The following is a 24,424-nucleotide window of genomic DNA, read 5'->3' on the forward strand; positions in this document are numbered from 1 at the left end:
AGGAGAGGAGAGGAGAGGCGCCCGCGCCGCCGCCTGCCGGCGCCACGGCGCCCCCTGCGGGGGCTGCGCGGGCAGCACCTGGGCCTCTCAGCGCGGCGTGCGCGTAACGGGACGGGCGGTTGCGCCGGGGCTGGACCCGGCCGCCAGGCAGTCCTGGAAAGAAAGAGGGCCAGTGCCACGCTTGAGAAGATGTTTTACATTAAACATGTAAACCTTTAAACCTTTTCCACGCAAAATCGATAGAGACGAGGTTCCCAGTAACGTTAACTCATCTTGCCGCCCCTGCGTTGAGAGGCGCGTGTGAGCCCACAAGGCAGGTAACGTCTGCCGGCCTGGGGCTCGCTGGCGGGGCCGGAGGGGGGATGCCTGGAGAAACCCGCCGGTTTTACTGCCACTCCAGACAGCCGCTCCCAGACCTGCCTGGGGTGAGGGCTTCCCTGGGCCAGGCACTGCCACCTGCGCGGAAGGTTCTGGAAACAGCCCGGGGGGGAGGAGGGAGGGGCTGCCGTGCCTCCTGCGACCGTTGGAGCCATTGGGAGCCATGAGGCGGTGGCTGGTGGTGCTGGCGCTGTGGCCGGTGCTGGGCAGCGTGGGCGGGAAGCTGCCCGCCTTCCCCAGCATCACGGACAAGACCTTCATCGAGGAGTGCGTGCGCGGCCATAACAACTGCCGTGCCAAAGTCAGGCCTGCCGCCAGCAACATGCGGTACATGGTAGGGACCGGGCTGTGGGGGCGGGGGACGAGGGGATGCTCTTGTGGGACATGCGGTCTCTCGGAGATCTCTGCGCAAGGGGACTGACACACGATCACTGCTTTATCATCAAATATCTGTAAGTTCACTTGATAAAAGAGAAAGTTAAGTCGGTTGTAGACAGATGAGTTAGAAGCAACATACAATAAGGACGTGACTGAACAGGCAAGCTGAAGAGGTTCACATTAGCCCCAGACTGCATGAGCTGGCCCTGCATACCCAAGGGATTTCTGTTTAAGAAGAAGCAACAGGCCTGGCACCAAAACAGATCCAGGCAGGAGAGAGTTCGGCTCTCTGCCAAGAGCAAGGATATGAAATGCAGTGCCAGGGCTGAAGAGGCTTTTTGTGCCTCTTTGCTGAAACAAATTGCACTTGAAAAGTTTGGCTGGAAAGGGTTAAACTAAACTAAAGAAGATGCTAAAAAAAAGTGGATGTTTAATGATTAGTGTGGTTCCATACAACAAAAGGAAGGTGTGATGAGCAAAGACAGCTAAAGGGGTAGTATTCTGAGGAAGGCTTGGGAGTACTTGTGTACTCAGATATTAATGGAAAAGAATGGCTTTTGTATGAATGGGATTGAAGCTGGAATGGCAGATAGGGGGTATAACCTTGGAAATGAACAAGCTTGTGAAAGATGCTGCACCTAGTTTTGATATTCAGGAATAGGAAAAACAGGAAAAATAATGAATATCATTAGCATGCCTGTAGAAAGAACTACGGGTCTTGAGGAGAAAACAGTATCAGCAGCTAGTAGAGTTTTTGAAAGATTTGCATAGAGGGTAAGACTGTACTGAAATCTATGTATGCTGATAAGCCTAGGCAATGAAATATGAAACTTTTACATAAACATAAAACTAGGTACCTTAAAGGTAGTAGAAAGCTACTGAAAACAATCATGAGTAGAGTACAAATACTGAAGGTCATGCATGTTCAAGAATAAAAAGTTGTGTGATGGTGACACACTGCAAAGAAATAAGAGGCAGCAGAATGAGTTATTGGCCAAACATTGACATATTTACCTTATGAAGCAGTCTTTGTAAAATGCTCTGTTATGTATTTAAAGCATTACTATGGAAGGAGTATGTATTTGTTGCCAGAGGCTCTTCTTCCAATAAAAATATTTAAAGTATATGTACATCTGAATCTACAGTAACTGTGCATTTTTACTTTTGCTTGATTTTTATGTAGGTAATAGAAATCCTTAATGATCTATTTAAAAGAAAAAATACAACAGTTATAATTAGTGCTAATAATTAATAATATAATCAACAAAGTCTACTTAATGTAAATGAAAGTAACTTCTTATCTGAAGATAAAAGTGTTTTCCAAACATTTTTTCAGTTGCTAGCAAGTACTTTTACAAAGTTTATTTTTGACAGTAAAGGAGGAAAAAAATTATTTTCTAATGAAATCAGTTTATATTTCTGTACTGCAACAGGAAAAGTCAATGAAAATAAAACACGGGTACTTGCCTAAATAACAGAAGGCCTGTTTTTATGTAATTGCAATATATAATGTCTTATTTCCACTTTATTCTATCTGACTGTTTTTACCTGATTGTTAAAAGTTCTGTTGTAACTTTACATTGCACAACTATTTCAACTTTCATGTTTTTCAGACTTGGGATGCAGCCTTGGCAAGGACTGCCAGGGCATGGGCAAATAAATGCCTTTTTAAACATAATGTACACTTAGAGAAGAAATACCAGTGCCATCTTAATTTTACATCTGTTGGAGAGAATATTTGGCTCGGAAGTTATCAAATGTTCACTCCCATTGGTGCCATTGAATCGTGGTATAATGAGGTCAGATTCTATACTTTTGAGACACACGGATGTACAGCAGTTTGCGGTCATTACACTCAGGTAAGAGCTATCTGTGGTAGAATGGTCTGTATAGTTCATAGTACTGTGCCTACCAGATAAGTCATCAGGGGCTGTAAATAATAGAGTTGTATATATGGTTTGTAGCAACTGCCAGTTTAGGGTCTTCTTTTGGAATCTCAGGCTATGGCTATACTGCAAGTTACCCCTGCACTGGTTAATTTTCTTGCCTTTACTACAATATTATCCTCACTGAAAATGTCCCTATACATTTCATAGTATCAGTACTAGATGAACACTATAAAATCATTTCAAGTTCCTCTGCCGGCTACCCACACAGTTTTGAATTCTGTAAGTTCAGAGATACTGTTTGAAATAATCACATTAGCTACAGAACGTCTATGAGAACTCAGTAGAAATATTAACAGAAAGAGAAAATGGAAATTCAGCCAAAGTAAACTGTATTCTTTTTATAAATCTTATAAGAGAAAGGGGGAAAAAAAGAGCATCAACAACAAAAGATGCCATTTGTGATATATTTCTGATTTCTCAGTGGTAATTCTGACAAACATAATTCTGTGTTGAGAAAGTAAAGTTTTTATTTAAACACTTACTGTTTAAAATGTGTGTATTCATTCTCATATTTAAAAAATAAGCTTTGCAGTAGGATTAGTTTCAGCTATTACGAAACATGTAATGTTTCACTGATCTCAAAGAGTAGATATTTTTAAGACTCGAATCTTAGCTGGTAAAAATGACTATATAAGTTCTTATCCCAGTATCAAAAGCTACTTTGCAGCTACTTAGACTGCTCAGTTCTTTCTGAGTGGACTTTGGATTAGGAAATGATAATAGTGAACTTAAAGCTACCAGAATCATTTACAAAGCATTTTCTGTTTGGGACTTCTTGCACCTCTTCTCATGTCTTTTCTCACTTATTTCTCCTCAAGTGTTAATTTCTGTTTTCTGCACCTGGTTCTGCCTGTAACAAATTTGAAAGCAAAGTTGGAGGATTTATATTTTGCTGTTTATTGAGCAGTAAGTCCTTAGAAGGTTGGAACTGGACAGTATCTCAGGACAGAATTTTTCATTTTTTCAGTGGCATGATAAATTTTATAAACTTAGGTAGCAAGGTAGCGCCTACCTTTTTAAAATTTTTTGTTCTACCTAGTCTACATAGAATTTTGGAGTTTTTTTCACTTTTCTCTTGGAGTGATGTTTACTTCTAAGATTTCTTTTCCCCAATTCAAATTACTTATTTCTTAATTGTTACAGTTTGCTTGCCCTTAATATAAAATATTAAGTCATAACAAAACCTTCACAGAATCACAGAATGGCTGAGGTTGGAAGGGATCTCTGGAGATCATCTAGTCCAACCCACCTGCTCAAGCAGGGTCACCTAGAGCACGTTGCACAGGATCGCGTCCAGGCGGCTTTTGAATATCTCCAGAGAAGGAGACTCCACAACCTCTCTGGGCAACCTGTTCCAGTGCTCTGTCACCCTCACAGTGAAAAAGTATTTCCTCATGTTCAGATGGAACTTCCTGTGTTTCAGTTTGTGCCCGTTGCCTCGCGTCCTGTCGCTCAGCACCACTGAAAAGAGTCTGGTCCCATCCTCTTGACACCCTCCCTTCAGATACTTGTACACGTTGATAAGATCTCCTCTCAGCCTTCTCTTCTCCAGGCTAAAAAGGCCCAGCTCTCTCAGCCTTTCCTCATAAGAGAGATGCTCCAGTCCCCTAATCATCTTTGTAGCCCTTCGCTGAACTTGCTCCAGTAGTGCCACATCCCTCTGGTACTGGGGAGCCCAGAACTGGACGCAGTACTCCAGATGTGGCCTCACCAGGGCTGAATAGAGGGGGAGGATCATGTGTTTCAGGCAGGAATAGAAAGGGAACTAACCACTAGAAAGAAACAAGCAGAGTACGTGGGATAAGCACTAATGAAAATGTAAAAGTACATATTGCCTCAAAATTGATAGGCAAAGACACTGCATGATCCAGGAGCCATCATAGACTTGTAGGCTCAGACACAAAACTGAAAATGAGTAATATTTACTAATCATAAATAGATAGGTCATGTAGAGCTGCCAATAGAATAGCGACACAGAAATCTCAAAACAACAGAAATGTGCAAAAAAACATGTGAAAGTGTTACACAGAGGCCTATGAAATGCTCGGTCCTTACTCCAGGATCCAGGTAATGTCATTAAACATTAAGATCCTTTTCTACAGAAAGATTGTATCTGCTGAACATAACTGCTTCTAGTCGAAGAGATAGAAATTTTCGGAATATTCAAATCAGTTTGATAGGCCTGTACTCTTTGTGGTGGGGAGATCCTGAGAGTAATCCATTACATCTTTCAGTTTCCCAAAAGTGGACTGTATGATCATCCAGATCTTCTAGGTATATAGTCAAACAGTTTTTAAATGGCTTCAGTACAATTTAGTTAGTCATGTGCAGAAGGTGTAGGAAGAATCTCCAACAATAAGCAGAGGATGTTCAAACTGTAAGAGATAGTAAGCCATCTTTTCTTTGTTATGGAAGATAACTCTGAAAGCTTTAGCACTGCATAGCTTTCAGACTAACCTGTATTAAGTTTGCTCTAGTAGTCAACCAGACCACCTTTCTCCCACAGGAGAAGCCCTTCTTGGAGTCCTGAGTTAGCAATGTTGAAACTAGTTAAAGAAATTGTTTGGAAGTTGCCACTAATTCCCTTTTTGTCTCTTGGAATACACCCATGGATCATAAAGTCAGTGACTCTTACTGAAATTGTTCTGTAGGTGATTCTGGAAATTTGCAGAATTTTGCTCACTTAATCTTGAGGTTTGAATAGATCGCTTAATCTTGAGGTGTGAATATTTAGAAGTTCATCTTAAAAAGCTTGCTTACCAGCAAAATTTTTTGTGAGTAAACAGATCAGGGTTTGCAAAAGGAAAATAATATGTAGGATCTCTGAAAATAATTGAAATTATCTAGTTATTCCAACAGGTTACCATTGAGTACAGTTTTCACTTTATTTTAAAAACCTTTTTTTAGGTTGTTTGGGACCATTCCTATAAAGTAGGCTGTGCTGTTGCTCTTTGTAAGAGAGTTGGAGGAGTGAAAAATGCAGCAATTTTTGTATGTAACTATGCACCAGGGTAAGTTGTTATTTTAAATATTAACAAGATGAAAACAACTGTAATAACATTTAGTTGAAAATAAATTGGGATCTTCATTTATTGCTAGCATTGTAAATGCAATCAGAGAAAATGCTGATCAACTACTTCAGCTATCCAAAGAGTCATAAGCATTAGATAATGTACTTACTTTGTTTTTAATCTGTTAACTTTTCTGATAACTCTCATTCCCTGCCTAAGCCTCACAAACCCCAGACTCTATCTTAGGCCCCACTTTATTGATTTTTTTTTTAATATGAACCATAAGAAATGAGGAAGTTGCTGCAGGCTACAGTTGTCACAGGTGGAATTACCTTTTGCAGGGTTTTTTAATGCAGTTCAGCTTTTTATGTTGCATTTCAGGGTTTTTTTATCTTTAAAAATCACTTGGTAGCACAGTTGTTGCTTTTTATTTCTGTATAACTGAGTAAAATAAAATTATATTTATCATTTCTTGACCATTTAATAGCTGTGATTGTATCAAATATTTAAGCATTAGAAAATAGTAAATGATCTGTGCAAGATAAAGCTAACTGTAACATGTGACTTTATATTTAAATTGATATTCTGAAATATCAAAACAGCTGGTACTGTTCCTAAAGAAGTAGAATTTTGAAAATACAAAGGCAGACAGTTCAGAAATAAAACATTTTGTTTCATAATAATGCACATTTCATAAAGTGTCATGTACATATGCAGTCTACATGTCATTTTAAAAAAATACATAGCTTGTGAACTTACATGATACCTAATTTTTCTTATTCCTTCTGCAGACTTGGATTACTATTGGGGAGTTCAATTAGGCTGACCTGTAAACTTCTTTGAATCCTTGCTGTCTCTTTCCCCACACCCCAAGACTGGAGTTGCACTTGAATTGTTATTTTGAAACTCGTTGGGGTATGGAATAATCTGAACTAAAATATTTTGAGTTATCAATTCAGAATAATGAGTAATTCACATCAGTGACGGTCCATAAAGCATGGTCACTTGAACCTTTTCTAATCTGTCACCACATGCCTTGTTGGTGTGCTGTGCTATTCTACAGATCCTAAAGAACTGATCAGCTAAGCTGAATAGTCCTCTAAGATGAGGTCTAATATGCTGTTGTTCTGCTGCCTACTGTCTTGACAAGAAGAACCCTCTACTTCATGGAAATAAGTGGAGTTAGAACAGACAGACCATCTTCTAATGGCAACTTTTCCCTTTCTAAACTGTCTGGAAATATATGTAGAATATTGCTCCCAATCATCACCACACTCCAGGTACTGAAACAGATAGCCTTTTCCAACTTGGCTTTAGGGTCTCCTTCCTGAGATTTGGGCCCTTAGCGCTGACTTATCCTGTGAGAGAGCAGTTTCTTCTTGGACTTGAAGATAACACCAATTTAAGGACAGCCTGGCCAAGAGAGGTACTGTGAAGAGTGCAAGCTGCCTCATTCAGTGGAGCAATTTAACTCCTTTTGTAGACCTTTTACTGAAGAAGAGAGACATCATGCTGCTAGGACCACCAATATTTGAATTGCCCAGAGTGTCCATCACTCTGTTTAAAGAGAAGCATACACTACCTTGGCGCATGCCCTGCACTGGCAGCCTTCTCAGGCCTGAAGTTAGTTGCCACATCTATGCTACCAGGCCCAATTCATTAAGTTGTTCTTCTAGTCTCTTCCCTTCCACCTACCTTCCTCTTGGCAGGTGAATCCTTATCTATTCTGCCTGAGGAGCCTTTGGCTCTAACAGGGACCTTATGATGGTCTTTGTTATTCTGCTTCAAAGGGTAGCAAAACCTTACAAATGCCCTTGGATCTAGCAGGATATCACATAGCTCACTGGACTTTCTTCTCCACCATCCCAGTAAGCTTTCCCAGCTAGTTGTTTTCTTTTACATGGTTGGCCGGCCCTTTTGTATTTTAGCTCTTCAGTTTCTGCACCATAGGCAAAAAGTCCAAACTAGAAAAAATGAACACTGCCTCACATCTAACTCTCATTGCTGATAATCATGGTTGAAGGCAAGAAGTGTAAACACGCTGCAGAATCCTGAAGGGAAGACTAGATAGAAACTATGGTGATTTATCAGATATTGTATCAGTTGCAGCTACCAAATTACCAAGGGTTGTATGCCTTATGTGAGTGTAGGGTGCTGCAACATTTACAGGATGTCAGAAAACTCCTTTTTTTCTGGAGACTTAATAGCATTGCTGGGTGAAGCCAAACTGTCTGTCTAAACTGGACTCAGTGGACCTAGCAAACTGTTAGTGTCTCAGGTTGGGTGTTAGCATTGTTATTTTAGTTACCAGTTAGAGTTTGCAGTCCCTGGCCCCGTTGTGACATATCAGAGGCCTTCTCCTTTGACAGTTCCAACTTGTTCCAAAACAAATCAAGTCCTTTACACATTTATGATGCTCAAGTCATTTTGAAATCATATAGTTTCCATTCTATAATGTGAAGGAAATATCTACTGAGACCTTTAACAGTGCCTTCTGAGACACTAGCATGTGGCAGCTCTGCTTCCTTTTCCAAACCTCTTTTAATTATTTTCTTTTCATTTTTAAAGTTTCTTCATTTCATCTGTTTTATCACAGGAAGAGATGATGATTAATCATGCATTGACTTCTAGGGAAACTAGTTAAATGCATGCAAGTCAGATATCCCTGATGCAAGTCATCTTCACTCTCAGTTTCCTCTCCCCCATTTGGAAATTGCATATCAAAATTATGAGAGTGACTATATTACTAGGTGGTTAAGAATATCAAATATCATCAGAGACAACTGGATTTTAGATGTCATTGAGAGGGTTTATTCAGCATTTTGCTGTATCAACAATGCTTCTGTTTTACTTCTCTGTAGGAACCTTTATCTTAAGTATACTTCAGCAGAAGAGGAAATCTCTCCTGTTTCTGGAGCTGTAGGTTTCCACTTATTTTAGAGTAAAGGACTTTATAATTGCTTTCTGGTGTGAGAGGATGGTGACATATTTCCATATTCCAGAATTTACCAAATTACTAGGTGTATTGTCATTTAAGGTTCTAGAGCAATTAGTAACAGAAGATCCCTAATTAGCATGATTCTATATGTAAGTGCCCCTCACGGTTTTGGTAGCTGTGTACAGATTCACTAAAGGGTGAGTTTGTAGGCAGATGGAAAAGACTATTTTAATTCTGTCTCCAGCTAAACAACAGCAACTGAAGAAGTAGCTTGATCCATATTTAACTTTAATCAAAGACCTTTTAAGTGGAAATGGGTGCATGTCAACCACTATTCCTGCCTTTGCAGTCTCCCCAAGAGGGAAGAAAGTGCTTCACTTTTTGACACTATTTTTTGTCTCTGACAGTGCTATTCTATTTCCTTATTCTGTTTTTTTTGTTATATTTCCCCTACTCTGTTTTCCTGTTTGAAGAAGACAGTATGTACCTAGACCTCCTGCCAGATGAGGAAAGCCATGAAGCACAACGGTCCCATGTGTTACGGTTCAGAACTTTGTTACAGATATATCACCAGACCCATTCTAACCAATATCTCAGTAAACCAGGGGAAAATTTTAGTTGATTAAGCAATCATCTCACCTACTTGTTCCCAAAGATGGATTGTTGAAAGGTCCTATTAAATTGGAAGCTTGGAGTCTTCTTAGAGATTTCACATATGGATTCTGCAACATTTTGTAGTACAAATTAAATCATCTTAAAATAAAGGAGTAGTAAATTAGCATGTTTCATTTTTAATTGAAAAGTTATGTGGCATACCAAAAACTCAGATTTCCATTAGAGTTGAATTTCCAGTGTGTTAACTGCCACTAAGAAAGTATGTGGCTCTCCAAGACTATTTTTATGTGTACAAACTATCTTTTAGTTTCTCAAATAGGATTCTGTCTTCTGAATTGTCTGTTTCTTCACTCATTTACTGACTTCATTTTACATGAAATCAATTTTTACTTTAGTTAGACTTAAATACATCTTCTTGAAAATTATCAATCTCAGCAGTTATTTGTATAAGTAGCCTTTCTGAGAACGTCATCAGGGTAACTACTGCAGGCTGGTCTTTATACTTAAACGCTCAGTCTCCAGTTTGATGAAGTACTTAAGCATGCAAGGATCCCACTGTCTTCACTAAGACTACATACTTAATGCTAGGCATTTGCAGGCATTTTGCTGAATCAAGGACTTGTTTCTCAAGATTATAGTTCACTAGTAAATAGCTCACAAGATTTTTGGGGGGGGTAAATAAGTTGTTTTAAGCTATTTTGGGAGTGTCATCTTTAAAATTTTCTGCTTTCAAATCCTTTTCATTTTACCTCCACTATTTAAAACCAAGCTCTATCCAGAACATTCTTTTTTTTTTTAGAAGTAGTTTATTTACCAATGTAAAGTTTGAATAAAAACCTGAGGATTTTCCCTTAAGAAAAACAATAGCTTTTTGAGACTATTTTCTGTATCAGGGACAGAGCAATGAAAATGAGAGGTTTCAAAGCTATTCTGAGGTTTTCTAATGAATTGTCAGCAATTCATTGTATTTTCAATTATTTTTTTCAACAAATGATTTATTTAAAATTATGTATAAGGCAACGCATCTCATAGAAGCTTTTCTTTTTCCTTTGTAGTGGTAATTCTCCAAGAAAACCTTATGCAAAAGGAGCATCATGCAGTAATTGTGCAAAAGAGGACACCTGTGAAAATAAATTGTGTAGTAAGTACAAGCAAATGTAAAATGCAATATGTAAGTCAGCCACTACTTGATAAAGAATGTTGTAATGTGTGTAATGTATGGTTTTACTCAGTGCTGGTGCTTTCTGAGGTCCAATTCACAAAAAATTTAAAGATATTCTTAAGGCCATTTATATTCAAAAAATGAATAATTAAATAGTTCATATTTTACTGAATCTGGGCCTCAGTGATCATTATAAAGTCCCCCTTTGATTCCAAGTATATATAATTAATGATTGTAGTTAAATGTGTTATTATTGTTCCTGTTGCACTCTGATATTTTACTGACTTCACCATATCAAAGAAATCAGCATCCAGCTACATACTTTTTAAAGTAGCACGTAGCAGCAAATCTTTAGTGGTCAAGTGAGCCTTCAGAAACTGCATGCTTGTGTATTATTCATAAGCTATTAATCAGTTTTATTTAGATATAAATATTAAAATTTGAAGCCACTGAGTCTGTTGTGACTCTTTCGTGGAGCCACGGCAAAATTTCATTTGAGAATGAATATAGTTGATGCTTACAGTCTCCATAAGCAGTTACAGTCACTGTGGGAAAGTCACTCTGGTTCTGCAATTCATGTTAGAGTTGTAAAAGAAATCTTTCTCAGAGGCACATTGTCTCTCTCACCTATTCCATCTGTGGGAAAAAGGGCTGCATCCTAATTTAATTCTTTAGCTATAAAGTTTTTTTGCCATGACAAATAGGATTTAGTCCTTAAACTGTTGGGTTTTTTTTCAACTCTATTCTTGACGGAAAAAGGAATTACTGTCATGAAATGCTAAACATGCGTGATGTTTTGATGGAATGAAACATCAAGGAACAGTACGTGGTCTCTGTTCAGAAAGTTCTAGACCTGACAAATTCTACCTATTGGGAAGTCACAAGCTGGGAGTTTCCTGTGACTAAAGTTAGGACGTGTTTTTAAGTTCCATTTAAAAAACTGGGAGTAAGGCTCATGGCTTTCATCTAACAGTTATTAACTTTACTCATTATATATGTTAGTATAGCTTTAGAAACAATCAGCAATCCTCTGGGTCTTAATTTTTAGGTAGCAGACACCTCTGAAATAGAAGGGCTACTGGGTTATACTTGATCCCAGGGTTAGGTACCACTTGATAAGCAGTTTGTCTTCCTTTCTCATCCATAAAATTGTATTTGATAGTATTTACTAGCTTATATGTGTGTTCTGAATATTAAATAGTATTTCTTATTTTGAGAAAGACAAGAGAGGATTCTAACTAAAAATAAAAAAGCCCTGTAGTATGTCACTCTTCTCCATTATCATTATTGTTATAAGCAGTAATCCCTTTATGGAGACATGAATGTATTATAAAGTGCTGTTGTTTAGCTTTTAAGAAAACATTTTAGCTTTTGTTTTATTTTTAAGGTTTGTCAGTGAAAATTCTGAGAGTTTGTCAGATTCTCCTGATTGTAAATCTGAATAATTTGCTTTAGCTAACTAATAAAGATAAGGAGAGAGAAATTACAGCTGGCTGGTAGAACTGTTTCTTTTTTTCCTTTTTCCAGGAAATCCACAACGTGATAAAATTATCTGTACGTATTATAATTTTACACTGTTATTTAAATTGCCTAGTTACTATAAATATATTTATTCCCAATAGGACTTGTATTTATATGCTTATTTATAGATTATTCAAGATGGAATCCCCCGTGGGAATTCAGAATTGTATGTGATGAGGCTTGTATTGCTCTTGCAGTTTTGAGACCATCAGTGATGTTTCTTGTTTTTATAGCTGCTTGTTTTATAAAAAAGCGTTTTATAAACATGCATATGTCCACATAACTCGATTTGAAATACATACCATCTCCTCAAGATACTCTCTAGTGAATTAAGCAAAAAAGTCATACTGACATGACTTTAAAGACAACTTTCTTTGACAATAATTTGGTTATTATTTTATGCTTCTTAGAGCATGCTAACATGCTAGGAAAATATTTGTGGGAAAAACCTCTCTGGGAAAATGTTAAGCTAAAGATGGCATCTGGTAAGATTTGGAACATTAATTATCAAATTTACCAAAAATGTGTCATATTTTACTCCTAGAATTCAAAGAGAAAAATATATGCCAATTAAACAGCTGTTACACTTCACGCTAAGCTAATATTTAAAGTGACAATTGCTTAATTTAGATGCAAGAGAAAGCTAGCATCATATTATGTACTCAGTCCTGTTCTCCTAGAATAAAAGAATGCCCTGAATAAAAGTAAAAAGAAGATTCTATAGAAAGACAGTTCTTTAGAGATCTTAATGTTTGTGAAGTTAGTACAACTTGATATTTATAAAGTAATGCATTTATTGTCCCTTATTCAAAATGAGAAGTTTCAGATTTACTATTAAGTATTTTGTTCCTAACTCCCTCTAAACAGAAAAAGTTAATCAAAAAGTTGAAAAGGTAATAAGCTTCATTTTAAACTTTGCAGATTCCTTGTTTTAATATATACTGTTATTTAAGCATATTCTGGCTTTAGCATAGCATATTTCTGGCTTTGTAAGTGTTCTAAAGTTTTAATAATAAATTTTCTTTATTTTATCTGTAAACTTATTCAAGTCTCTTTAATCAATACAGATTTTGCTCTTCTATATCCAAAACAGCAAGTCTTTCATTAATGTGCTTTAATTTCAGTTTCACCAAAAGACAGATAATGTTTATACAAGAATTTTAAGTTATTTTCCTGTCAATATAATAAACTATATTTTTTCCTGGTTATAGGTGAAGCAGAGTGATAAGACTATCCCAACACATTAAAATACCAAAAAAAGCTTAAGACTATTTTAGTCTTATCTAGTAAATGCCTATAGTACTGTATTACTGCTAAAGTTCATTATTATTGGGTAATGTTTCACCATTACTGTAAAAGAAACAAATACCCCCTCCCCCCATGTCAAATTCTGTCATTTACTTAATGTTCAGAACTGAAATTGAATTTACAGAAAGTTTCCAGGAGTTCAACTTTCAGAAATAATTTGTCTCGTACTTCCTTTTCCTAGATATGTGCTTGAAAATTTAGGTCTAAAACATGGCAATTTATTATGCAAATCTATACTGATAATTACAGTGATTGTGTTAAAAGAATATTTGTTCTTATTATAGGAGATTCTCAAAGAAAATAAGCTAGATTTTTTTATTGTAGATTAAGTTGAAAACAACCATTAGGCATAAGTGCTAGCTATTTCTTCTAAGTTGCCTATTCTAAAATTACTAAATTATAGACAAAACTTTTCAAATACAAGCTTTATTTTTTAAAACTTGGATTACATTCTCAAATCCAGAAGCCTAATATTATACACCTAAAACCGTAAATGGGCAGCTCCTAAATACCAAATTGCCCAGTATGAAAGTTCCTGAGCACCAGCTATTCCCATTGATTTACCTGAAAGTTGCAGATGTTCACCATCTCTGAAGGTAAAGTCATCATTTAGATGCCATAATGTGGCTGAAAAGCTTAATTCAGAGCTTAATTTCTGACTTCTGTAAGGAAAATAAAATCCTTAGTTCCTGCAATATAAAATTTTATACTACAGTAAGGCTCTTTCAAGTTTTGAAGTGTTACTATTGCATAGATTTAAGATACTGCCTTTTTACAAACAAAAACCCCATTTACGTTCAAGCATTATTTAATGTTAAATATTAATTTAAAAGTTTTTCTAGTTTGAGCTGTATAATTGTCTGGAAAAAATTCATATCTAATGCAGTAATTCATATCCTTGAGAGGAACTCTCCTTTTCACAATTTAGTAACTGCATTAAAGTTAGGACTCTTCTAACCACTGTATGGCTTGGAGAGAAGGCTAAGTTGAAAAAGAAAGAGCTCTGCAGTCTCCCAAACCATTAGGACAACCTTAGTTCCTACTGGCCAGATTTATACCAGGATGACAGTGTTTTGTAGGCCTTTAATCGAGGACACAGTTTATTGCTTTTCCTGAGCTAAGTAGTGTGGAATTTGCTACACTGAATGATCAGCAGATAGTTATGCCCACTACTTACCATCAGGTCCTGTTTCAATAAATGAAGTAGTTTTCTTTTTTTGAATAACATTTTTCATTCTGCTCTCTTGAACTTGTGATATAAGTCTTTTCTGGCAGTTTTTTAATGAAGGTGTTTTAAAGTTGTTAGAAAACATTAGAAAATTGCCACAGCTTTTTGCAAATGGAGATTAGGTTAAGGTTAACAAGCATTTCAGCTTATGATTGGTAGTTCTCGATGGGGTTTTTGTTGTGGATATTTTGAGGTTGAGAGAAGGTTTTTGTCACATTTATCATATTAAAATGTCTTTTTAATTAGTCTTGCATAGTATCTAAATGTACCTAGTTACAGGGCCTATAGATGAGCATAATCATCTTAAAGCATCAACAATGCAGTTAGCCTTTTTAAACAGTTTACCTCTAGAAATATTGATACTACTTCCTATATAATCACAGATAGCAGTTTTACACTAACCTATTAACTTATGTATATTGGTTGTATTCTGTTAGAAATACACAGAAAGAAATGAAATTATGCATCACACATTTGGATGACTGTGGTTTTCTGTTATTGTTGATGACAGCAAATATTTTATTGTCCATTTTAAATGAGAAACTATGAAGATGAAAATTGTGTCATTGAATTACTTAGGTTTTAATGAAGAGGATTTCAATGAAAATAATCTGTTCATGGTCAGTCTTGCTTCCTTGACTTCATTCATCTGAACTCAATGTCAGGATAAGATGAAAAATGAGGTCAGCTGCTGCAGAGGTTAGCACTGCCTGATGTACTGATGACCTTGGTTTTCAGTGTGTTAGCTAGCTTTGCTACTCAGAAGAGTTAGTTTAACTGTAGGTTCTGTGTTGTGAGGCACTGCAAGGATGTATCTAAAAACTGAGAAACTGTCAGTTTGTCTTCTTCACTGTTTCCCTCTTGGGTGCTGGTTCTTCTGGTGTCCACACAGAATACGTTTCCAATTTCCTCTTGAAGAAAATGTAGGTATGGTTAAGAAGATAGTTTATTCCAAGATCCACTGTCTAAAAATAGTATGGGTGTAGCCTATAGTGACTTTTTCTCTCAGGAAAGTCCTGAATATTATTCAGTAATATTCCAGTAGTATTGTTAGCGGTTCTTAAACTTTCATGCTATTGCTATGCACCAACCATTTCAGGTCTTATACTATAAAAACGGACCTCTGAAGGACAGCAGAACAACCTCATTTTTCAAATGCCTTAAAGTTAAAAAGAAAAAACAAATGCAACAAATCATGATAATTTAAGTTCAAGAAATTTAAATTACCATGTATGAGGGCCAAGGAAGATAACCAGAGATCTGATGCAGCTAGGCATACATATGTACTCTATAACAAGTTTCCTGTATCTGTGTTGTCAAGACCAGGCTAAATCCTTCATCCTGCACAACCTGCAGACCACTGTCTTCCACAGTTATGTCATTGCCTACCCAGCTTCCCTTCACAATCTTTAGCAGTGCTATCAGCAAAGATTAGGAGACAACCTTTGGTAAGTGTATCACACTTCTCTTATTCTTTGGTTGAGGGGAGGGAGTGAAGCAAGCTGTGCTTGAGCAGCAAAGGAGGTGTGATAAAGTGCTATCTTGACTGGCAGGAGGTAGGCATCACGGGGGAAAGAACAGCCAGCAACATCTTGTGCTTTGGTCCATCTGAAATCCCAATATTGTCCCAAGAGCACAGCAAGCAATGCATTACAATTTTGCTCACTTAGGCTAAGGGGCATAGTTGCAGTAAACACTATTATGCAAATTCCCCTAGCCCCCCTAAAACAATAGTAAACTGCCTGCAGTCCAGCCACATACTAATGGCCTCCCATGCTTGTAGCCAGGCCATTTACAGCTCAGCAGAATCACTGAACAACTGATATCCTCTGAGACATAGAAGAGAGGTGAGTAGTTAGACAGTAGTGAGCAGATAGGCCCAGTAGTACACCAACTTCATCAGTCCTCAGATCTTACTGGGCAGCAGCGTGGCAGAAAGCAGCTGTACAACAAGCAGGGACAGCACTCTGCCATCCCTTTCAAAGACCTCATCCATTTTCTAGTTGGAATGTTCTGCAGGACACTGAATTTCCATCCCTTGCAACTCAGAGCAGGTTGGAAAGATGCATCAAGGAAGTATCACTCACATAGCTCTACAAACCAGCTTCTCCCTTCTCTTTTCCATGCCCTTGCCTTTTAGATGCTTATCCTGCAGTCTTAAAGACTGCTCTGAAGATGATGACCAGCTGCTATGACTCTCATCAGGTTTAGCCACACCCCCTAGTGACTGATGAGAGTTGGTGGGCCATACTGTCTGGAATGCTTCTCCAAACAGTTCTCTAGGATGTAGTTTGCAGAGAGATACATCTGCTCTATACCTCCTAACATAAAAGTTGCAAAGTCTGGCCTTGGAATGTAAGTATGCAATTCACCTGTGGATTAAGACACTTACACTTGTCTACATGTGAGCTATGGGCCTAAGCTTTTATTATAAGTAGATAGAATCTAGCCCATGCTTCTTCAGTTCCACTGATAGTAACTAATTCAGTTTACCCTAAAGCAGACTCACAGTGCTTGGTCAACTGAACTGCCCTCTAGGGTCCATTGACTGTACTAACTAGGTACAGCTATTAATGAAGTATAACATGAGTTTAGACACTTGGATCACATGTAGCACCTAAATTTAGAGTTCTTAGTCACAAGCTGAATTCCACCCCAGATGTCTGCAAGTAGTAAGGATACTGCAGTGGTGCTTTTTTTGGTTCCAGATGCTCTTCCCCCTCCCTCCTTAAAAAATCAACAGATACATGTGATGGTGAGGCTTTGGCCACAGCAGTACCCAGACTGGAATCAACCTCAGACTCTGGGCCCTCAGGCAGAGGGAGACCAGAAAGCAGATTCTGTTAGACAACGTGAAGCTCATATGCTGTGACCAGGAGAAGGCCCTGAAGAGTACACAGGTAAAGGCCTGCCTCTAGGAAAACAACTGGACAGAGGAACAATGATTCTTAGAGGCCCTCCACAGACTATTCTAAGAGCCTTTTCCTGCCAACAAAAGAGAAGCTACAGGGTCCTGTCGAGTCAGGGAATCCTTCTATAGGAGATTCTCCTACTATGAGATTCAAAGTGCTGCCAGTCTGCCCAGTAACAGCACCAATCCATTTGATGATAGACACTTTGCTTTCACAGGCTGTAGATCCTGTCCTATGCAAGTAGCCAAGAACAAGAAGTTTGTCCCTCTTCTGTGGTGCACTATTTGCTGAGGTTGGGGACATGGTCTCTTAAGATTTTTTGGTTCTCATGGTTCAGTAAGCATTTTTAATGGTCAGTAACACCCAAGAAAATGTTTAACATTGAATTTTAACACTGCATATAGTGAGTTGTTTTCTTTCTTCTCATATACTCTGTAGAGTTAAGAACTTGACCCAGACTCTGCCATCTTTACCCATGACATGCCTGTCCCTTCATTCAGCTGTAGCCTGTACCTGAGAAAGGGTGAAGGTATGAAATGAGCTCCATAAGTCCACATAGTAATAAGTGAATATTACAGTGTCTGTTACAGGAGGTATAAGATTATGATCAGTATTAAAATTCCACAACATCTGATAACCTTCAGGGGTCTTAGTCTCTCTTCTGCACCTGCACGGCTACCAAGGGCAGGAATGATATTTCTGAAGGATTGTCAGATGTAGCCCTTTACATATGCAAGCCCTGGCCCACTGTTGATTGTCCCAAATGTTTTGCATAATGTGGTTTTGCCAGAAGGCAGTAGTCTCCCAGGTCCATTGCATCTCTTAATGAATGGGAGATGACCTGGGGCTATGTTGCAGTCTGGCAGCAGAGACTGGACATATTGGTTCAGGTACCTGAAAGAGATTTCTTCCTTATCCCAGAGGTAGAGAAATATTAACTCCTTCAGCCCAACATATTTGTAACCTCACCTGACCTATGTCAGAGGATGAAGCTGGCCCAGTGGTGGTCCTCAGGTAATCAATGTCTCTTAGTCATAAGCACAAGGAATTAAAGTAAAAATGGGAACTGCAGTGGAAGCATCATGCTGTTACAAGTGATAAGTAGAACCTGCCACCATCTTTTGGGCATGTCATTCCTTTTATATTATGATCTAAAAAGGTCATACAATGTGTGAAGCTGATGAGTGGTGAATGTGGTGAGGATGGCATGCTGGAGTAGCCTATGAGTGACTAAATGCCAGAGACTAGTTGTCCAATAACTACTTTGAAACATAGACATCTCCTCTCTGTCCAGAAGGTAGTACTAAAGAGACAGATAAAATTCGTCTGATGACTAGATTCACTCCTTGGCATAATTTGTAAAGACATAGTTATGCTCTTTCTCCACTATAACAGAAGATGGGTATTTCATCACTACTTATAGACATATGTCTAAGAACTGTTTCATCTAAACTGCCTGCAGTTGCCTTGGCTTTGCATAGAAAAACCTCAAAAGATCTTGCAGTCTTTGGCCTGCATAGGAGAGAGATAAGAGCTTAAGATCATTTACTTGTACAACTAAAGTCCAGAGATAGGAATTCATCCTCAAATGACAGCTGACCATAAACTGAGATTCATATAAATTTTCGTCACTTTCAGGTAAGAATACTTACTATTTAATTTTTTTCTGGATTTTTTTCATTGTTTCTTTATCACTATGGACTTTTTGTTTCAGCGCACTTTATCTTTCAGTACAAGAGTTTGGGGAATCAAATGAAGATTCTAAATAAAATACTGCATTAAAAAAAGCTGTTTCTTTACACAGTAGTTGAACTGTAGAATTCTTTGCCGAAGGATTTTTTTGCATATGCTAAAAGACATCTGAAAAGACAGAAATTGCACCTGGCTCTTTTTCCTTACTTTCATATCATCTTGTTGGCAAACTTGAGCAGCCAAAAACAAAGTAATTTGAAACATCTTTTTTTTTTAATGATAAAGTCCAAATAATTACCAATTCTTACAGGTATTTTTAAAGCTTAAAATTTATACTTGGGGAGCTGCAAGCCTCTGAACAGTCTGAATACTCTGAACAGAGTATTATTTAAATTATCAATACTATCTTTTAATTCCCTAAAATGTCTCCTTGTTACTGAACCATACATTAGGGGAAATTAAGAAATAGAAGTCTTCTGTTCTCAGCTATTCTAAATTCAAAGCAATGTCAAAAGGGAAATCCTATAAATGACTTTTGTCTGGATGCTTCCATTTCAACATGGCAAGCCTCTTTTCATATACCCAACTTCAACCAATTGTTTTAAGGTACCTTACGTTCCTCACCATGAAATTTCAAATGATTACTCAAAATCTTGGGCTCTATGAAAACATTTGCTTCATTACAATTAAACTAAAGATACTTATTTTTTATGATTTTCTTAAAATTTGAAAATCGAATGCATTTCTTTTAAAGTAATTTGCATATTATAATGTTACTGATCTAAGCCTATGAAAGAGACACATACCATAACAGGCAAGTTAATGTACTTAGTGAAATGTTGGTTAGGTGCCATCTAGTGGTAAAGACAGGTATGCAAATCAGGGTTTTACATCTCTTCCGGCAAGATTTGAAATTTCTGAATGTCATCATAATTCCAAGGTATTTCAAATGTTTTTCAGTTCATACAGGAAAATAACACTATTAGATGACTGGCTAATCTTATGAAAATCACTTCTGTTAACAGTTATTCAGAAATTTAAGCAGGTGGTAGAAAGCATTCACTATGCCAATTCACATTCATTTAGGCATACAAACAATAGAAGTAGATTTTAATCTTTAATGAATTAAAATACATCTGCCCTAAAAAAATGATTGCATTTAAAACTGTTGCTAGTATTTTTAATCATAGGAGGAAATAATACTGGTTCATGCAAGTTGGTCTCTTCTGTGTGTGCTTGATGAAGAAATTGACGTTTTGGAGCACTTTTCAAAAATTACATACTATTTTCTAATCTTTATTAAATTATATTATTTCCATTTCTGTTTCATTGCTAGGAACATTTAAATACAAATCATACCAAATTTAAAGAGGAAATATGGTCCACTGGTTCCATATTAAGGTACAAGCCTAGCATTTTCAAGGTCAGTGCTTAGTGTCTGCTCTGCTACGAATGTGTGATATTGAACATATCATCCATATGGGAATAACCATAGTTAAATCAGTTACTACATGCCATTGTAGCCACAATATCCAAGTATGCCTGTACTATTACATATGTAAGAGGCGCATATGTGTGTATGGGACAAAATATATGTTTCCCCTCAAATATTGCTGAGAAGTGCTTGAAAATGGAACTGCTTCAAGGTTGTATTTAAAGAGACCCAAAATATGGATTCCTATGGCATAAATTACTCTGTCACATTTACAAATACAAATATTTTAAAATCAAACAGTTTTCTGTGTCTAGCTGTGTCATTTCAGATTGTTCTGCAAGCTGCATGACAATGCTTGAGAAGAATTCAAGTAATTGAGGGCTATCTGCTAGCAAATGGTTCCCTTTAATGTTTTAGATAAAACAGGCTTCTCAGGAAGAAAAATGGCCCCTTCATCAATATGATCAATGATTTTAGTCCTGGATTCTTGGAACACCTACAGAATTGTTGACTTTGAGTTGGGACATTTACTCTTCTAGGATGAAACAGGCAGTATCTCTTGGTTTGGACAATGTTCAGTGTGTCTGAAGCATTCTGAGATCACGCATTTCCAATATTAGTACCTTCTGTGCCTTTAGTTCATCTTTTCAACCACAGCTGTCATTGGTGCATGTTCAAGAGATGCAGATTCTTACTTCATGAGTTACAACAGAAATTTCCTGAACACGAGTAAAGAGACACTACCTCCAGAACCTCCTCATATGCAAAGAGAAGGAAGAATCTATAGTCTCTTTTAGACCCACATTACTTAAAGTAATTCCTTCATGAAAATGAAGTGCTGCATTCATTCTTGGTGATGAAAATTATGTCCACTTCACTTTCATGTATCCAAGAAACTCAAAGCCTGCCTTTGATTTCCAAGAGAAATATCTTAACGTATTTATCAATTATGTTCTACATATTAAATAATTCTATAATCATATTTAACTTCTAGAAATATTGCAAGTTGTTTGATGGTTGCAGAAATAATTCAGTACCAGCAGTGTCCTTCCATTTGATCTGAAGTGAAATTGTATTCTAGAAGTAGCAACTCATGTCAGAATATTAGTTTATTCACTGCAGCTCCTTTATCCTATGGACAAAACAAGAAAATCCCTCAGATCCAGCCTTGGTTGTTCAGCTGAATCCAATAAGTCAAGAGCAAACAGATTCTCTCCCTGATATAAATAACAATATTCAGTGAGGAAGTTGTTGATTTAAGGACAAAGTTAAATATAATTTTACAGATTCCCAGGCATCTTGGATTTCTGTAATAGTTGCAATCCACCAGCCCTTATTCTTGTGACTGTATCATACATTAGGGAAAAATGAAGAAACAGAGGCTTTATGTTTCCAGCCACTCTAAACTGAAAGCAGGAGGTAAGAAGTGAGAAAGGTGGATGTAAACACGGGAATTTTCTCAAAATCTTACACAGCTTCCTGCCCATACTTAGCTAATTGTACTAGATTTCACTTGAGACTCATGCAGGGACAGGCAAGGTTTGTATTGTCCTGTCAAATGCTATGTGGATAGCCAAATCTTAAGGCTTCGTTTTGATCTGGTTTACAGGAAAGTCTGATTAAGGCTGGCAGAGGATTATCACTCTCTTTTTGTGAAAATCTTCGTTATGGATGCTTGAGGGCATATTGCACTTCTTTCAATGCAGAAATCAATCACTAGGTGGAGCTAGAGTCTATCTCTGCAAAAAAGTATCATAACTTGGACTGGGTACGTAGAGCTTTCTGCTTCACAAAGGTCTCAAGTTTCCAAACGCAGAATTTCGCCTGTACTGATACAAAAGTGCCAGACTGCTGGATTGTTAAATTAATGGGGCAGTTTTAGCATGCTGCTAATACTAATCTTTGTACTAATTATATGTACCTGTAGCATGGTTTTAATTAAGTCTAGCTGACTGAAGATTTTAGATTCTCATAGATTGCATGGACAGTGTTAGAAAAAGAAAACAGAGAAAGACAAAATGGGTTTTTTTTGCAGTCTCAAGGTAATGTTCATCTGGAGAAAGATAACAACTGGCAGTAAACAATGAACTCAGATAGCTACTGTTTAGAAAACAGGCAAGCTGATCTTCAAAGAAACAAAGCAGTTGACAAGCCTTTTTTCTACCTTCAGTTTAGAAGCAGGAGAGGGAGCCATTCACTGTAATGATCTAAATCAACATAATTAGGACTGCTACATTCCCCTCCCACGCACACACACACCATCCTGGTGGTGCCACCTGCATGGTACCTTGCAGGCTTCTGGAGAGCACATGGTGGAGATGAGGGTCTTTGCAGCCCAGAAGGAGGCAGCTGATAGGAAAAACCCACATCCTTGGGTGGAACAGAAGGTTTCATCACCCATAGGAAGAAAACCCCCTCCAAAACACCAGCAGGTGCCCCTCCACTTTGTTTCCTCCTACAGTTGCCCCTACCTTCCTGATATCAGCAAATCATGGCAGAGCTAAGAGGAAAGTGGGGAGAGTTAGTAATTCACAGACATCCATACACACATGCACAAAGAAATATTTGATTAGATGCCTCCTATCTATAGCTCAGATATAGTTGTGATGCTATTGAAGGGCCACAGCTCTTTCTTAGATGTCACAGATCTTCATAAATTTGCCAATGCAAATCAAATGTACCATTTGGGAGGGAAAAAAAAGTCATCAAACAACCAGGAAAAGGTGTAGTGAGAACATCTGCAGAAGACCTGGCAAGGAGTCACTGACTGGCAGAGTACATGGTAGCAGCCCCAGCATGTGAAACTCCACACTGACCAAATTTCCGTTAGGGCCAGGCAGGCATATTCTGTTTTGTCAACAACATTTAACTGCTTCCCGGGCAGTAGTTTCTCAAGGTTAACAGCTGAGATAAGGAAATAGTTCTAGTAGATTCAAGGAGCCCTTACGAACAACGAAGTTGAGGCCTGCCCATGTGTCCGACCCGTGCATCCTGTCTGTGCGTCCGACCCGTACCTCAGCAGCCCCCCATCGGCGACCCCTCTGCGCGGTTCCTGGGGCTCCCTGTGCCGTCTGTAGTATACATCCTTTATTAAATCTATCCTGTTTAACCCCTCATGAACCTTGAGTGTCTCTCTCCGCCGGTATCTGACCCTCTCTTGCCTGCCTTGCGGTCACAAAAGGCAACACCAGAACAATCATTTCCACAAGTGTTTAGCATGATGAGGCCTGCCCTGAAAAACCTATCAGGGGGTCAGATCCATGAATGCTATTTGCAGTCTTCCACAGATTTTCTCTTTAAACCTATCTAAATCTGAATTACAGACCTTAGTTCTCCAACTGTGTGGCTGTTCTGATGCTTTTGTATGTTTCTACAATTTGTTTTGGGTTTGAAAAATAAACAAAATTTTATCTAACTTGTAGAATGGTCAATGAGAGAGTACAAATCCCAACACAGTCCATCCCTACTGTCTCAGGAAGTGATCAGATTTGGAATTTTCCACTTGGAATGCTCATGCTGATAGCTTCTCTCTTTCTGGGAGCACAGAAAGCTCTTGCAATAATTTCAGGCTACCAGACAATTACAAATGGTTCATAAAGAATAAAATCAACACATACTCAAGCTTGGGATTTCTAAATCATGCTTTTGCTACACAACAAACCAGTAGGCCATAAGGTCTGTTCCACAGTAAGTTGCTGTCCAGGAATGTGCTTTCTGCTAGTGAAGTCAAATTTCAGTATATGCAGTTTCCCTAATTCTGTTTGTTCTTAGAGTACTTCTGAAATGAAGGAAAGGTCCTGTAAAATAATTCTAACTGACCCGGTATGACTAAGTTATACTGCACAAAAATCAACTAACAGCAGATTTGTATTTTGTCAAAACTATTATTTTCATGAT

General features: G+C 37.8%; 1 protein-coding gene across 1 annotated transcript; it reads left to right on the forward strand.

Annotated features, from left to right (window-relative positions):
* Nucleotides 1-455: 455 nt before the first annotated feature.
* Nucleotides 456-12,421, forward strand: LOC112970186 (GLIPR1-like protein 1). Its single transcript, XM_026074286.1, has 6 exons — nucleotides 456-712; nucleotides 2,370-2,615; nucleotides 5,613-5,716; nucleotides 10,325-10,410; nucleotides 11,959-11,985; nucleotides 12,081-12,421. The coding sequence occupies exons 1-6, from the start codon at nucleotides 542-544 to the stop codon at nucleotides 12,233-12,235; spliced, it is 789 nt and encodes a 262-aa protein (XP_025930071.1). The 5' UTR covers nucleotides 456-541; the 3' UTR covers nucleotides 12,236-12,421.
* Nucleotides 12,422-24,424: the final 12,003 nt, after the last annotated feature.

Source organism: Apteryx rowi, unplaced genomic scaffold (genome assembly GCF_003343035.1).
Source record: "Apteryx rowi isolate R43461 unplaced genomic scaffold, aptRow1 scaffold_385, whole genome shotgun sequence".
NCBI lineage: Eukaryota > Metazoa > Chordata > Aves > Apterygiformes > Apterygidae > Apteryx > Apteryx rowi.

Bases quoted from the DNA above. Each gene is read 5' to 3' on its own strand.
- LOC112970186 (XM_026074286.1), top strand. From the start codon at position 542: ATGAGGCGGTGGCTGGTGGTGCTGGCGCTGTGGCCGGTGCTGGGCAGC. The intron at 2,616-5,612 runs GTAAGAGCTATC...ACCTTTTTTTAG, and splicing joins TTTGCGGTCATTACACTCAG to GTTGTTTGGGACCATTCCTA. The intron at 5,717-10,324 runs GTAAGTTGTTAT...TTTCCTTTGTAG, and splicing joins GTATGTAACTATGCACCAGG to TGGTAATTCTCCAAGAAAAC.